The sequence below is a fragment of the Salvelinus sp. IW2-2015 genome, linkage group LG11 (genome assembly GCF_002910315.2).
Source record: "Salvelinus sp. IW2-2015 linkage group LG11, ASM291031v2, whole genome shotgun sequence".
NCBI classification, from domain to species: domain Eukaryota; kingdom Metazoa; phylum Chordata; class Actinopteri; order Salmoniformes; family Salmonidae; genus Salvelinus; species Salvelinus sp. IW2-2015.
The window spans coordinates 26045816-26063494 of NC_036851.1; the positions used below are offsets into that span (position 1 = coordinate 26045816).

Here is a 17679-nt window from a genome sequence, read left to right on the forward strand (position 1 = left end):
GCTGTCCTATCTGTTGGACCTATGGTACCCATCTGGCCTATTAGCATTGCATCTTCATTGTGTTAGGAGTGGAGGTGCTAACAACCTGGGGCCTAGGTGAGTTGACTGCATGATGACCATGAGATGCTGCATTGTCCCCATGACTAAAGGAACTTCCCCTGCAATTTCCACTACCATTGACATCACCACACATGCTAGGACTACCAGTTGGGAAAGGAATAGGTAACCCCAACACACCCCTTCCCCTACCAACATTGACAGGTGTAAGCAGATCTGAACAACCAATACGGTTGAAACTCATTGTAGTAGCTCAAAATTAAAGTAAAACAACAACATATAGAATGACAGAAATAACTGAGACAGAGGACAGTGTTGCATCAACATTACAGCTTGTTACGTTTCTTCTCGTTGCCTGTAGACTCTGAGAAGATAGGACAGCTCCCAGTTTGATGAGGAACACCAATCTTGATTGGTGCCATGACCCGGATCATCAATGTGACCTTCCTGGTCCCATCCCTCAAGTTAGTGAGTCAACACAGGAAGGAGCAATGGATGGAGAGTTAATTTATTTCCAAAGCTGCAATGATGGACACACACAGTATGGATGAATGGTCAGTAGTCGACGGGATATAAATAGCACTCCCACAGCAATTCTCCATAAATCTGCTATATATTATACTAACAAAAAAAACTATCAAAATGTCTATCAAAGTCATTGTGATCGTATAGTGGATTTAACTAATTTACTATAATAAAAATAAAAACATAGTTTCCAAGTGTATTATATTTGGAAGGGGGTGGAGCACCACAAGTTTAAGACCATGCTTAGCCATTGTTCTCCCTCTTTATGTCTGGTCTTAACAGGAGAATGGTCACCGTTAGATACTGTTTTCCTTGGTTTATTTGGCGTGGGCTACGGCCAAACAGTTGCCTGTGTTGAGTTAGGTTTATAAACCGGGAATTCGTGAACGCAATCCTCTGTCTGGACATTTGTGTGTATTAGCCAATGTAGACCCACTAATCTACCAGGAGGTGGCATAATAACCATTTTATGCAGGAATTTAACAATTTAATTACACCGTTACACTGAGAAGAGCGCGTAGATGCAAGAAGCAATTATACAACGATCTAGCTGCTATGAAAATAAACTGTGTTCGCGTGTGGTTAGGCGTGTATTAATTCTGCCCATTCTGTTGAAAAACCTTTCTTAAACGGAAGCAAACTCAACGAAACTGGGATAAACATACCTGCGTTTGTGTAATAGAAACTCTCGTTTTCAACTGTTGGACTAATGATTGCACCCTCGATCAGCTAGTCAGGGGTGTCAAACTCATTCCACGGAGGGCCTAGTGTCTGCAGGTTTTTGGTTTTTCCTTTCAATAAAGCCCTAGACAACCAGGTGTGGGGAGTTCCTAACTAATTAGTGATGTTAATTCATCAATCAAGTACAAGGGAGGAGCGAAAACCCGCAGACACTCGGCCCCCCGTGGAATGAGTTTGACACCTGTGAGCTAGATGCAGGCAAGATTGTGAAAGGTGGTATTGAATGTGTCATTGTCTGTCACCTTGATTACTCAAATTACTCTTGGCCTGTGCACCTACGTTGTAAACTTTCATTCATAGGCTAGGTTGTAGCAACCTCATGATGGGTACAGGGGAAATTGGTGTATCATGAAGTAGTCTAAACCTATCGATGTTACATTGAGCTGGGTGAATGGAATATGAATGACAGTCATCCAATATGCCGTAATAGAAATATGGCCATGCTAATACTGTTTTTTACGTCCTCTCATAAACGGCACCGACCGCCAAATAGGTCACCACTTATTGGAATCGTTCATCGTTAACAGCAATCAATGTAAGATCCATTTTGGCTATTGAGAAGACAATTTATGTGTCTGGGTGGTTATCTTTCCAATCACATTTGACCCAGTCTTGGCCTGCTGTATGGTTGTAGTGAGAAAGTGTTTGCGCTTGTGTGTTTGCTCTTTGTGTGTTTATGTGTCTGTCAGAATATCTGGATATTGTCAGTGGTGGGCTATAATTAAAGGCTGTAACCTAGGGCTATGTGATGCTATTTCCATACCTACAGCGACCTCAAGTGGTAATAATTGATAATAGTTCTACAACATTATACAACATTCGGGTAGTTCAACAATAGAGAACTTGAAGAGATCTTAGGGTTCTTTTGCACACACTCAAACATTTCTGAAACATTCATTTCTGGTTAGTTATACAATCTATTTAGAAACTCTTTAATCCTTTAACCCTATTCTCAACGGGCTGGTAGAGCATGGGTTGACAATGGATTTTGAAGTGGATAAGAACATAATCTTCACTTAACTTCATTGGTTAACTACCCCAGCCCTCCTGCATCAGTTTGGAAACCCTGGCCTATAAAATAATGTCTATAATAGTAATAAAAAAACGGAACTTTGTCATTTATTTCAAAATGTAGTCTGAACATGTGGGAAAGATTGGAAGAACCTGGATCATTTGAAATGTAAGAACATTTGGAGTGATATTGCACTATACACCACCTGAAAACACATTCATTTCAATGTAATAGAATACTAATCTTTGGACATACAAAATTACCATAATTTGTTATAATTTTACATCAGTCCTTATTTAACAATGCTTACCTACCTATACCAGCCTTTGAATTATACCTGAAGTAATTTTTGAAATTGTTGAAATTAGTAGAAATGCTATGTAAATTGCCATTCTAATATGGCATTGCTGGTATGACCTTCTATTGACTTCTCAGCCACCTGGTAGAGGTCTGTTATTTCCTAAATAAACATCAAGTTGAGTTGTTAGTATTAGGAATTTAAGGTAAAATATTTTTTTCAACATGTTTTACAAGAAGAAATCATTAAAGGGTTCAAATAGTATCATCTTTGGAATGATCATGGAGAAATATAACAGATCATGAATAACTGGAGAACAATCTAAATACACTGTTTGCTTTAGTGATAAATAGCATGATTATCATAGATAATAAAACTCACAGTGTAAAACCTAACACAACACATACTGGCAGTTGGTCACGATAAGCTATATATCTGTGAAGATATTTAATTTGATTATATGTCCATTCCCAAAAGTAAAAAAAAATAGGCAAGCCAGTAAGCTTGAAATGCCAAGGGAGAGGACATGAACAGTGTGATTAATGAATACAGTTTTTTGCAATCACTTTGACAAATTCTTCACAACTCTTAAAACAAAAGTCAAAACTGATAACACTTGATTGAGCATACATTGGAGTTGAACACATCTTTCGCCAATGGTCATTCATGGAAAATCTAAGTTTTTCGTGAACATTTTTCAAATCCGATCTTTTTGAAGCACTGAATAGAAGGAATAATTGTCACGACTTCCGCCGAGGTCGGTCCCTCTCCCTGTAGGGGCGGCGTTGGGCGATCGACGTCACCGGTCTTCTAGCCATCGCTGATCCATCTTTCATTTTCCATTGGTTTTGTCTTTATTTTCTACACACCTGGTTTTCATTATCCAATTACATGTTCATGTATTTAACCCTCTGTTTCCCCCATGTTTGTTGTGCGTGATTATTTCTATGTTCAGTTCGGTTATGATGGCTGGTTTTTCGACGGGTGCTGTGTTCACCCGTGCGTAATATTTACCGTTGGTATTTTGGTCAAGTGTATTTGTTTACCTTGTGCCTTTATTTTGAGTAAAGTATGTTGCTCACTCATTTTGCTCTCCTGCGCCTGACATGCACCAGCTACACTCACCTTCTGACAATAATAGAGGTTAAAAACCATTTCCAATACAATATTTATCAGTATACCAGTATGTACAATCTTTAAAGTTTACTGCAAACCAATTTCTATAATCATTTGTTAGTGTCCAATGTAAAGTTTGGAGCATGTCGAAAAAATGTCATGCACAGTTACAGTATCCTTATACAGTACATATATAGAAGAAATCATCAGAAATAGGTTTTATTATGGCATGTATTGTAAAGCAGAAGCCTATATTAAAAAGGTATTGGTGCAGCCGGGTATATAAATCCATTTCTGTCCCATGCAACAAGATCAATATTTCTATATAGTGTATATAGAGTATCATCAGCTAAAATCCTCAGTTTACAGTGTATCAATGAAATTCAGATAATGTGTGGAATATACTGTAATTTAAAACCAAAATATTATAGCAGTGGATTGCACACTACACCATAATTTCAAATGGTAGCAAATGACTCTTTCCACTTTGCCATGGTGTATTGAAGAACATCGGCTGATTGAGAATGTGGTGTAAAGTACTTAAGTAAAAATACTTTAAAGTAGTACTTAAGTAGTGTTTTGGGGTATCTGTACTTTACTACTTTTACTTTTCTACATTCTTAAAGAAAATTATGTACTTTTTACTCCACACATTTTGAATGCTTAATAGGACAGGAAAATGGTCCAATTCTCACACTAATAAAGAGGACATCTCTGGTCATCCCTACTGCCTCTGATTTGGCAGACTCATTAAACACAAATGCTTCGTTTGTAAATTATGTTGGAGTGTGCCCCTGGCTATCGTAAATAAAAATATATATAAGTAATTTGAAATTATTTATACTTTTACTTTTGATACTTAAGTACAGTACCAGACAAGTTTAATGAGTTTGAGCTAATCAGTTGTGTTGTGACAAGGTAGGGTTGGTATACAGAAAATAGCCCTATTTGGTAAAAGTCCAAGTCCATATTATGACAAGAACAACTCAAATAGGCAAACAGAAAAGACAGACCATTACTTTAAGGTGAAGGTCAGTCAATTCCCGAAAAGTGTCAAGTGCAGTCGCAAAAACCATCAAGCGCTATGATGCCACAGGAAAGGAAGACAGTCACCTCTGCTGCAGAAGTTAAGTTCATTAGAGTTACCAGCCTCAGAAATTGCAACCCAAATAAATGGGGACTGCGTGAATCAGGCCTTCATGGTTGAATTGCTGCAAAGAAATCACTACTAAAGGCAACCAATAATAAGAGACTTGCTTGGGCCAAGAAACATAAGCAATGGACATTAGACCATTTTAGATTTTTCCAACCGCTGTGTCTTTGTGAGACGCAGAGTAGATGAACTGATAATCTCTGTGTGTGGTTCCAACATGGAGGACATGTGATGGTGCTTTGCTGGTGACACTGTCTGTGATTTATTTAGAATTCAAGGCACACTTAACCAGCATGGCTACCACAGCATTCTGCAGCGATACACCATCCCATCTGGTTTGTGCTTAGTGGGACATCATTTGTTTTTCAACAGGACAATGACCCAACACACCTCCAAGCTGTGTAAGGGCTATGTGACCAAGAAGGAGAGTGATGGAGTGCTGCATCAGATGACCTGGCCTCCACAATCACCCGACCTCAACCCAATTGAGATGGTTTGGGATGAGTTGGACCGCAGAGTGAAGGAAAAGCAGCCAACAAGTGCTCAGTATATGTGGGTACTCCTTCAAGACTGTTGGAAAAGCATTCCTCGTGAAGCTGTCATCAAGGCAAAGGGTGGCTACTGTCGTGTCTTTGGCTATGCCAGATTAATTGCTATGACATACTATTCTATAAAATATTTTCTCCGTAATTAATATTACCTGATTGAACTAATCATGTAAATGTAATTAACTAGAGAGGGACACCACGAAATAATATTTATAGAGCTGTTATCTTCCGAATAAACTCTTAAAGACAGTCAAACTTAATCGTCATCTTATTCAGTCTCATCTGAAAGTTGTAAATCCTTGGTTATCTGCAAGAATCCTGGCTAACAAGTTGAATCAGCAATACAAAATTGGGTTTATTTATTTATTTACTAAATACCTAACTAATCACACAGAATCACACATACACAATTAAATCATAACTTGATTACAAATTGCCGTCATAAAGGAAAACGTCCCTAGCGGGCGGAATAGATATGACAGCTTGTTACGCAAAGGAAAGGGGGCGGTGTTTTAGTGAAAGAGCGGGAGACTGGAACAGAGGCGAAGCTGTGCTATCGTAAATACAGTATCTTATGCATTCTAAATTACCGCCCATTTGGAAAAGGAAAATGCAATAAATATTTACTCTGAGCTGCGCTTCAGTAGGTTGGTGGTAGATGGAAGACCGGGTTGCCAAACCAAGTCCTCTGTCCTTTGAAGGATGTCTCTGGTGGTCACTGTCGTAGTAACGTCGTTGTGTAGTAGACGGGATACTCTGACTGTCCTTCCTAACCTGCGTTTGTAGCAGCTGTTGCTAACTCAACGGCTAGGAGGTATCACTTCTGTAGTGAATACGAGTTCAAAGTTCATACCATTCACAACCAAAGTTCATGCTGATGTTGGCTTCGTTCTGTAGTTATTATCTGAACCATTCTGACATCGGATCGTCATCCTAATGTACCCGGAACAGAAAGTTATATTTTTGTCAATGGCTTTATATAGTGGAGGGAGAGGGGTGTGTCTGAAAAGTTTATTACCCATGTCTCTTCACAGGGGCGTGCCACTGGTTGAGCAGAGGCCCAAACTTATGAAAACCCAAATCTCTCATTTGGAAGCTAAAATTACATTTCATCTCTTCACAAATAATTTCATATTCAAGCATTTCAATTAAACAACAAGTCCATGTGAATCAGATACCTCTGATGTTTAGACTTTCCACAGTAGAGTTTATGTCATTCTATCATTGATGAGAATGTTTCAGAGGGCAACCGAACTGACATAATAGACCTTAAGTACCACCGCATATGTTCAGTTGGTCGGATTACCAGAATATAGTTCATTTCCCCCCAACTTCTGATGTTCCCAGAATCTCTATGTTAACCAAAGGGGCTTTCTAATGTCACATCAGTAGGGAAGAGGAACGGGGGAAAGAGGTATTTATGACTCATAAACCTACCCCCAGGCCAACGTCATGACACTACTTTGAAGAATCTAAAATCTAAAATATATTTTGATTTGTTCAACACTTTTCTGGTTACTACATGATTCCATATGCGTTATTTCATATTTTTCAATGTAGAAAATAGTAAAAATTAAGAAAAACCCTTGAATGAGTAGGTGTGTCCAAACTTTTGACTGGTACTGTATATTTTAACAGTTACATTTACTTTTTATACTTAAGTATATTTTAAACCAAATACTTTTAGACAAGTAGTATTTTACTGGATGACTGTTACTTTTAAGTTTCTATTAAGGTAACTTTACTTTTACTCAAGTGAGGATGATGTAGTATTTACAGCCACATCCATACATGTATGTGATTTGGTTTACTTCCAACCTTAATAAATGTCAATTGACAAATTTATGATGCAAAAACATAGACATGTACCGAGTTCAGCAGTTCTCAAACTGTATATGTAAACTAGGCACTATTTCAGTAGTTATCCGTTTAGAGAAGTTTGATAAAGTGATGGTTAAAAGGATTGTTGACAAATGTGTCCCATAGCTTCATTATAGAGTCTTTTACTCTTGGTTTTGTACACCAGGTCAAACAGCTGAAAATACAATATTTTTGGTTATGAAAAATATATTTCACAACGGTTTAGATGGTACAATGATTCTCTACCAGTGGAGACTCCTCAGAAGAGGAAGGGGAGGATCATCCTCCTCAGTGAATAAAACATTAAAAAAGTTATACTTTTTTGTTAAACTATACTACATGTATTCAAGTCACCAACTCATTTATTAAAACACACTTTTTTGCCATGAAGATCTACAGTAGTCTCAACAGCACTCTGTAGGGTAGCATCGTTGTGTAGCCGGAGGACAGCTAGCTACCATCCTCCTCTGGGTACATTGACTTCAATAGAAAAACCTAGGAGGCTCATGGTTCTCACCCCCTTTCCATAGACTTACACAGTAATTATGACAACTTCCTCCAACCTATCAAAGCTCTTGTAACATGAACTGACATGTTGTCCACCCAATCAAAGGATCAGAGAATGAATCTGAAAGCAAAATCTATAGCTAGCTAGCACTGCAGTGCATACAATGTGGTGAGTAGTTGACTCAAAGAGAAAGACAATAGCTGAATAGTTTTGAACAAATTAATTTCTTAAAAAATTAAGGAAAAGCAAGAGAGAGATTTCAGTTTCACTTACTTAGCTAGCAAATGCAGCTACCCAGTTTAGCCTACTCAGACAACCTGCTCAAACAGAGGGATGCTATGTTAGCTAGGCGGCTTTGAATATCCAACACAACACTGGAACTCTTCCAAGTCAAGGTAAGCTTTTGGTTTTACAAATTCATTACCACCGGAGGCTGCCGGTGTAAGTGCTAAATTGCTTACTGACTGTACACTGTAACGTTGCTGCCTGAGCACAGCCGAGAGCTGCCCAGTGGCACGAGCCTACCAGACGAGCTAAACTACTTCTATGCTCACTTCGAGGCAAATAACACTGAAACATGCATGAGAGCACCAGCTGTTCCAGACGACTGTGTGATCACGCTCTCCGCATCCATGTGAGTAAGACCTTTAAACAGGTCAACATTCACAAGGCCACAGGGCCAGACAGATTACCAGGACGTGTACCTCGAGCATGCGCTGACCAACTGGCAAGTGTCTTCACTGACATTTTTTACCTCTTCCTGTCCGAGTCTGTAACACCAACATGTTTTAAGCAGACCACCATAGTGCCTGTGCCCAAGAACACTAACGTAACCTGCCTAAATGACTGCCGACCTGTAGCACTCACGTCTGTAGCCATGAAGTGCTTTGAAAGTCTGGTCATGGCTCACATCAACACCATCATCCCAGAAACCCTAGACCCACTCCAATTTGCATACCGCCCCAACAGATCCACAGATGATGCAATCTCTATTGCACTCCACACTGCCCTTTCCCACCTGGACAAAAGGAACACTTATGTGAGAATAATTCATTGACTTCATTGCTATTCATTGACTACAGCTCAGCATTCAACACCATAGTGCCCTCAAAGCTCATCAGTAAGCTAAGGACCCTGGGACTAAACACCTCCCTCTGCAACTGGATCCTGGGCTTCCTGGCGGGCTGCCCCCAGGTGGTAATGGTAGGTAACAACACATCCGCCACGCTGATCCTCAATACAGGGCCCCTCAGTTGTGCATGCTCAGTCCCCTCCTGTACTCCCTGTTCAATCATGACTGCACAGCCAGGCACGACTCCAACACCATCATAAAATTTGCCGATGACACAACAGTCGCCGACAACGACGAGACAGCCTATAGGGAGAGGTCAGAGACCTGGCCGTGTGGTGTCAGGACAACAACCTCTCCCTCAACATGATGAAGACAAAGTAGATGATTGTGGACTACAGGAAAAAAAGAACCGAGCACACCCCCATTCTCATCGACGGGGCTGTAGTGGAGCAGGTTGAGAGCTTCAAGTTCCTTGGTGTCCACATCACCAACAAACTAGAATGGTCCAAGCACACCAAGACAGTTGTGAAGAGGGCACGACAAAACCTATTCCCCCTCAGGAGACTGAAAAGATTTGGCATGGGTCCTGAGATCCTAAAAAGGTTTTACAGCTGCACCATCAAGAGAATCCTTGGGACGGCAGGTAGCCTAGTGGTTAGAGCATTGGGCCAGTAACCGAAAGGTTGTTATATCGAATCCCCGAGCTGACAAGGTAAAAATCAGTTGTTCTGCTCCTGAACAAGGCAGTTAACCCACTGTTCCTAGGCCATCATTGTAAAGAAGAATTTGTTCTTAACTGACTTGACTAGTTAAATAAATATAAAAATACGACAACTGCTCGGCCTCTGACCGCAAGACACTACAGAAGGTAGTGCGAACGACCCACTACATCACTGGGGCCAAGCTTCCTGCCATCTAGGACCTCTATACCAGGCGGTGTCAGAGGAAGGCCCTAAAAATTATCAAAGACCCCAGCCACCCTAGTCATAGACTGTTCTCTCTACTACCGCATGGCAAGCGGTACCGGAGCACCAAGTCTAGGTCCAAGAGGCTTCTAAACAGCTTCTACCCCCAAGCCATAAGACTCCTGAACATCTAGTCAAATGGCTACCCAGACTATTTGCATTGCCCCCCTCCCCCTCTTTACACCACTGCTACTCTCTGTTGTCATCTATGTATAGTCACTTTAATAACTCTACATACATGTACATACTACCTCAATGTGCGGGGGCACCGGTTAGTTGACTCTGTATCGGTACCCCCCTGTATATAGTCTCGCTATTGTTATTTTACTGCTGCTCTTTAGTTACTTGTTACTTTTATGTCCTTATTCTTATCCATTACTTTTTGAAACTGCATTGTTGGTTAGGAGCTTGTAAGTAAGCATTTCACTGTAAGGTCTACACCTGTTGTATTCGGCGCATGTGACTATTACAATTTGATTTGATTGTAGCAGGTTTACTAACGCATTAGTTAGAACGTTTAGCTATGCTGACTATGACATTACTTTAGCTAATATGGTGACAACGATGTAGGCTGTGTGTAGCGGTTTTGATATGGTTTGGCTTGGAAAGTTTTTTTTGCCTGGTCACATACAGCTGATGAGTTGTGCATTGAAGTCCACAATCAAAGGAAAAAGGTAATAGGAGGAGAGCGCATAGATGTGAGAAGGATTACAATATGGCTGTTATGAAAGTGAACTGCGTTTATGGGTGATCAGGGGTGTATTCATTCGGCCAATTCTGTTGAAACTTTTCATAAACGGAAGCAAACGGAACGAAACGGGGATTAACATACCTGAATCTGTCCAATGGAAACTCTTGTTTGCAACTGTTGGACTAATGATTACACCATAGATCAGCTGGATGCAGGCAAGACAGTATATTGAATGTGTCAATGTCTTTCCGTGTGTCACTGTCTGTCGCCTAAATGTATATCGACCTGTGTGCACCTACGTTGTACAACCTCATGATGGATATGGAGAAAATAGTAGTATCATGTAGCCTTAACCTATCGCTGTTACATTGAACTGGGTGAATGGAATATGAATGACAGTCATCCAATATGCCGTAATTGAAATAAGACCATGCTCATTAAAAAAAATCTTTATTAGGCAAACTATTCGAATTTTAGCAACCAGGAAATGGCGGTAGTACATGCATAGTGCATCTTTAAACTTGTTAAGGGGGACAACCTGAAAGTAACGGAAACCACCCCTGAAAATAAATACACTACCGTTCAAAAGTTTGGGGTCACTTAGAAATGTCCTTGTTTTTGAAAGAAAAGCACATTGTTTGTCCATTAAAATAACATCAAATTGATCAGAATGTCACGACTTCCGCCGAAGCCGGTCCCTCTCCTTGTTCGGGCGGTGTTCGGCGATCGACGTCACCGACCTTCTAGCCATCACTGATCCATTTTTCATTTTCCATTGGTTTTGTCTTGTCTTCCTTCACACCTGGTTCCAATCCCATCAATTAGATGTTGTGTATTTAACCCTCTGTTTCCCCTCATGTCCTTGTCGGAGATTGTTTTATTGTATGTTATGTGCAAGTCGTGTCGGTGTGCGACGGGTTTTGTACCCAATTATATCATTTTTTTTGGTTTTTGGGGGTTTTATGAGCACTTATTAAACGACTCCGTTTACACCAAGTTCGTTTTCATGCGCCTGACTTCCCTGCAACCGACACGCACCCTTTACACAGAAATACAGTGTAGACATTTTTCATGTTGTAAATGACTATTGTAGCTGGAAAAGGCAGATTTTTTATGGAATATCTACATAGGTGTACAGAGGCCCATTATCAGCAACCATCACTCCTGTGTTCCAATGGCACTTTGTGTTAGCTAATCCAAGTTTATCATTTTAAAAGGCCAATTGATCATTAGAAAACCCTTTTGCAATTATGTTAGCACAGCTGAAAACTGTTGTTCTGATTTAAAGAAGCAATAAAACTGGTCACCTTTAGACTAGTAGAGTATCTGGAGCATCAGCATTTGTGGGTTCGATTACAGGCTCAAAATGGCCAGAAACAAATAACTTTCTTCTGAAACTCATCAGTCTATTTTTGTTCTGAGAAATTAAGGCTATTCTATGTGAGAAATTTCCAAGAAACTGAAGATCTCGTATAACGCTGTGTACTACTCCCTTCACAGAACAGCGCAAACTGTCTCTAACCAGAATAGAAAGAGGAGTGGGAGGCCCCGGTGCACAACTGAGCAAGAGGACAAGTACATTAGAGTGTCTAGTTTGAGAAACAGACTCCTCACAAGTCCTCAACTGGCAGCTTCATTAAATAGTACCCGTGAAACACCAGTCTCAACGTCAACAGTAAAGAGGCGACTCCGCGATTCTGGCCTTCTAGGAAAGAAGGCAAAATCAACTGTTTTCACTATTCAGTAGTAGAGAGGTAATCAAAGTCGAGGAGAGAGTTTCAGCAAATATTTAAAAAATATGTAACTGAATGAATAAATGAGTACGACTTTGTATGGAATAATTAAATAACCAGTGCATGCCTTCCCCTCATTCTGTGTTTTAAATGTCCACATATATATACAAACCCTGTTATAAGTAATAACCCATCCAATAAATACCTAAGAACATTTAAAGTAATGGAATGTTTAAGATCTGGAGTGTTGAAATATTGTGATAAGCTCTCACATTATGCAAAGACAGATCCTGTTGGACTGTTCACTCTCTCTCAATGAGCTTCATGTAGATGAGCCTCTGGCATCAACTGTCTCGGAGATTGAGAGATGGTACAAATAAAGTCCTTTAATTTGACTGTTTTTTAAAGAGCAAACAAGACAGAACATGTAACAACTATCTATAGATAGGAGTTCCCTTTCACGTACAGTCTATACATCAAAAACATTCTGTCGCTCACAAAAGGGCAGGTTGCCAGAAATAAATTGTGTTCATGTAAGCTCACTGACAAACAAACAGTGGTCTTCCTCAGTGATCAATACATTCTTAGAAATTGTGATAAATAATAAATGAATGGGTTTGACTCTCATAGTGCCATGTTAAAACAGTCTGCCCAAGAGGATCAAAATGGTTGCCAATGGTTAAACTGATGATGACCTGAGGCCGAAACGTTTGTGTTTTGTTTTCACTTTCATTTATGCACTTTCTTGCACTCTGATTTTTTGGGCACCATGATATTTTAATAAACATTCAAGCCTCGGTTTTGGATGTTTAGTTTTTTTTCGACAGTGTGCGATCCTCCATCTCTTCCAGTATTCTTATTTTGACTCCTACACACCTGGAAAATATACTGCTCAGTAAGTAGTAAGTACCTTAAAAGAGCACAGATGGCCTCATCATTTTTGCCAATGGTTAGAGGAATGTCAACAAACATGTACGTCTACTTTCTTATTAGGCTATGTGAAGGGAAGTATAATATTTTTCCACTGGCTTCCCCATAATGTCAGTTGTAGTGTGTGTCAGGGTGTGGGACCTGTCAGTGAGTAAGAAAGGACTTAACGACAGCACGCAGCCGTCGGTGACCCACTGCCAGCACGATGGGCGAAATGGCGATGAAGATGCTGTTGGCAAAGCGAGCTATTACCGGGAGAAACCTGTCTGAAGATCCTTTATTGTAGTTTAAGTAGTTGATAGAGATGATGCTAGTTCCCCAAGACACAATGAAGAGGATGGTGAGGGCTAGAATCACCTGGCGAGAGAGGGAAGGTAAGGAAAGAAAATACTGTGAAACTATTTACCTGTTTTCGTCCTCTCTTAGCACGACGGTCATAAAAGATACACACACATTCTCTATAAAAACACTGTTTATTGAAAACACCAGGATCATTTTTTTTTCACATTCCTCATTTTTTATGACAATAACAATGTTACAGGTCCAAATCACATGTTGTACTTATTTCCGTCCACAATAAGCAGGCGGCAGGCCACACACAACAAGCCATCATTCTGAATCCCCTCCAGTCTCTCTTACCTTGGCAGCCCGTCTCTCAGCCGGTATCCTCTTGATGATGGGCGCGTCCTGGGCCATGTGTGCTGGGTTGCGGGTCCTGCCGTGGGTGTAGAGTGTGTAGAGTGAGCCCAGGTTGGTGATGGCCATCAGGATGATAGGCAGGATCTCGTGGATCACCATGGAGGTGGTGGTGTAGGCCAGGGTATCGTAGCTGGAGGGGAAGTTCCACACACAGCCCAGCAGGGGGCGTGTGGTGCTGCTGACCAACATCAGGGTCTGGAGGGGAAGAGGGTAGAGGAGACAGAGGACAGCAGAGAGGAGAGGAAATGAGGGGAGATGGGGATGGAGATAACTACCTGGCATGATGACTCCTTGCTGTCCCCAGTCCACCTGGCCGTGCTGCTGCTCCAGTTTCAACTGTTCTGCCTGCGGCTATGGAACCCTGACCTGTTCACCGGACGTGCTACCTGTCCCAGACCTGCTGTTTTCAACTCTCTAGAGACTGCAGGAGCGGTAGAGATACTCTTGATGATCGGCTATGAAAAGCCAACTGACATTTACTCCTGAGGTGCTGACTTGCTGCACCCTAGACAACTACTGTGATTATTATTATTTGACTATGCTGGTAATTTATGAACATTTGAACATCTTGGCCATGTTCTCTTATAATCTCCACCCGGCACAGCCAGAAGAGGACTGGCCACCCCTCATAGCCTGGTTCCTCTCTAGGTTTCTTCCTAGGTTTTGGCCTTTCTAGGGAGTTTTTCCTAGCCACCGTGCTTCTACACCTGCATTGCTTGCTGTTTGGGGTTTTAGGCTGAGTTTCTGTACAGCACTTTGAGATATCAGCTGATGTAAGAAGAGCTATATAAATACATTTGATGTGATTTGATTTGAGATAAGACGGAGAAGGTTTTTTAGATAGTTTCCCACAACTTAGAAAATACACATCACCTATTGTCTACCTCTGTGCTTCTATTATATCAGGGTCCTACCTCTGTGCTGTTCTTGTTCCCCTTGGTAGAGTAGATGTGTGCAGGTATAGCGTAGATCAGGTTGAGATACCAGATGAGGCCCAGGCTAATCAGAAGGGTCTTGGAGGGTCTGCGGGGCCCGTGAACAGTCCGTGAGGGAGGGGCCACGCGCCTCAGTGTCTGGAAGTGGAAAGCACTGAGGAAGAGTGTTGACCACACGTTGACTGAGCGAAGCCACACCCACACCCCCATCAGGACGTGACACCCGTCTCTGGAAGAGTTCAGCTAGAGAGAGAGCTGAGTGTGAGGTTTTATGTGTGTGTACACTATAGTGCCGACCTGAACAATGCTCTTATTATAAGTATGGCATGGTATATTGTCTGATTGCTTTCTTTTCACATGGCATATCTCTAGTTACAGCCACACCACCCTCCATAACCCTTACATTTTAAACTACCATTCCTCAAAGACCAGCTCAAATCCCTCCAATATCTCAAATTCCAAATTACAACCCTGTTACTTTAAGCCCAAACCACACACTTTCCATACTTGCCTCCCCATTGTCTCAAGCACTCACATACAGCCCTCATTCTTCATGGCACCCCCTACCACAGTGCCCGACTCCTGTCACATTCCCATCCAGCTCCTTACCTCCAGCCCCAGGTCAGAGATGACCAGCAGGATGTTCCTCAGCAGAGAAAGGAGAAGGTTGGAGAGGGCCATGTTTATCAGGATGATGTCTGAGTTACGTCCTCCACTGGGGTCTCTGAATACGCTCTCACTAATTACGCCAACCACCGTGGCGTTACCCACAATACCCAGCAGGACCAAGATTATGTAGAGGGCGTTCTGGAAGGGATACCCGTTGACACCGAGACCCATCCCCACTGGCTCCTCATCTCTCAACTCCGGCATTGGGGTCTCCATCTCAGCTACTGAATTAGAGTTAGAGTTCTGGGTCGAATACTCTTCAGTTTCTTTGCATCCTAATCCAGGGCCCAGTTTTCCCAGTTTCTTCTAAGAGTAGTTATATTTCAGTAAATGTCTGCAGCCTCTAATCCACTGCTAGATGTTTTATTCCAAATATGAACAACTCTTGTTCATAGATACAAATGCACAGCAAAATAGATATTGATTGCTGCCCATCTATTATAGGTACACTTTCATAAACACTCACTCTTTCTGTAGCATTGAACACAAGCCCAACCTCCCACAGAACTACCAATGTAAAATCACCATGGACACCAGACAAATACAAAGTAGTTCCTACCTTACCCATCCACCTAAAATCACAGCAAAGGGCATTTCCCTAGTTACCCAACCAATCAATGCTAGACCAGGGGTACACTACACCCATGGGAATGTGGGTGTTTCAGAGTTTAGCTACCAGGAGCTGAGAGTGCATATACACGGAACAGGAGAGATTAATCAGCTAGTCTAATTGAAACATGCCACCTTAGCAGCTAGGTTAATTAGGATGCCACACTAGCTTCCCCAGGGAGGAGGGGGGAGTTGTGTTTGGTTGTGGTGCTGAATAGGAAGTAATCACTTGATGCCATTCATAAAACAAGGCAAGGTCATCCAAAATTATTTTATTTCAAAAATATTGTTCAGACAATGATCTTAGAGCATAGTTTCCCAAATTATAATGTAATACAAGCAATGTACAAAATTGAAAACATTGGAAAGTAAGAATCTGGCTTGTATTTGGTTCATGATGTGCTGTTTTATAGGCCATTTACAGTAACTCTCATAGCTCTTCCTTGACAACAGCTATATTCAATGTGAGTATTCATCTCTCCTTCCTCTTACCCGCTCGTTCTCCCTCTCAAGTTCACTCCGACGCTCCCTCTCTTTTTCCCTTTCTTTCTCTCCCTCTATCCCTGCAACTTATTTTCTGGTGGTGGGCGAGAGAGATGGAGTATGAAGGTGAAGAGACACTGCGACTTCGTCTGCAACCAAGAGAGAAGTTAGTCTCAGAGCTGAGACTCAAAAATGTAGCCCGTATGGAACAGAGTACGACAGTGCTTCTTCCCTATCTTCTTCTGTCAGGAGAAATGGACTGAGTCACTCTCCTCATCACTACGACTCCCTCTTTTCTTCCTGAAAGAGGAAAAAAGAGCAAAGGAAAAGAGTATATGTCATGAGGGAAAGCAGCTCCATACAATCAACAAACACACTCAGTACAGATATACCCATACTCCAGTAGAGGAAGAATCTCCATTCGTTTCCGGCAAGCATTTTTTAGGGCGACTTGATTCAGGGGAGACTCCCTGTTGGGCTGTGGTACAGCAGGCGACGCTAGGACAAAGAGAGATGAGCACAAGACACTTTGTTGGAGGAAATGGTTCCAAAGTCAGAGGACGCTAAAGAAAATGATGAGCACATGAGAAACATAATTTGAGAAGACAGAACAATAGAAAACAAATGAGATGCCAGGATGCAAAAATAAAGGACAGAAATAAAAAAAGCATGGGATAAGAGATTAGAATATCACATTACAGGGTTTCCCTATGGATGAGTGGTCCCGCTTTAAATGAAGTGCAGCTTATAAAGGCTTCATAAGCACTAAATAAATGTGTCACAAATCACCTATGTATGTCATGCTCTATAAAGGGTTCATAAATGTGGCATAAGGAAGGTAGCCTAGTGTTTAGAGCGTTGGACTAGTAACCGAAAGGTTGCAAGATTCGAATCCCCAAGCTGACAAGGTAAAAATCTGTCGTTCTGCCCCTGAACAAGGCAGTTAACCCAGTGTTCCTAGGCCGTCATTGAAAATAAGAATTTGTTCTTAACCTCTTGACGCTAGGAGTCAGATTTTTTTTATTTTTTTTAAAAATAACGTTCCCAAGGTAAACAGACTATTTCACAGGTCCAG

The 17679-nt window shown here is 41.3% G+C and overlaps 1 protein-coding gene across 1 annotated transcript; it reads right to left on the bottom strand.

Moving 5' to 3' along the window:
• Positions 1 to 13353: 13353 nt before the first annotated feature.
• Positions 13354 to 15728, bottom strand: LOC111970784 (olfactory receptor class A-like protein 4). The gene is made up of 4 exons (XM_023997538.2): positions 15453 to 15728; positions 14823 to 15086; positions 13849 to 14103; positions 13354 to 13566 (listed from the first exon to the last, which is right to left on the bottom strand). Exons 1-4 carry the CDS (start codon positions 15726 to 15728, stop codon positions 13354 to 13356), a joined length of 1008 nt encoding a protein of 335 aa, XP_023853306.2.
• Between the last annotated feature and the right edge of the window lie 1951 nt (positions 15729 to 17679).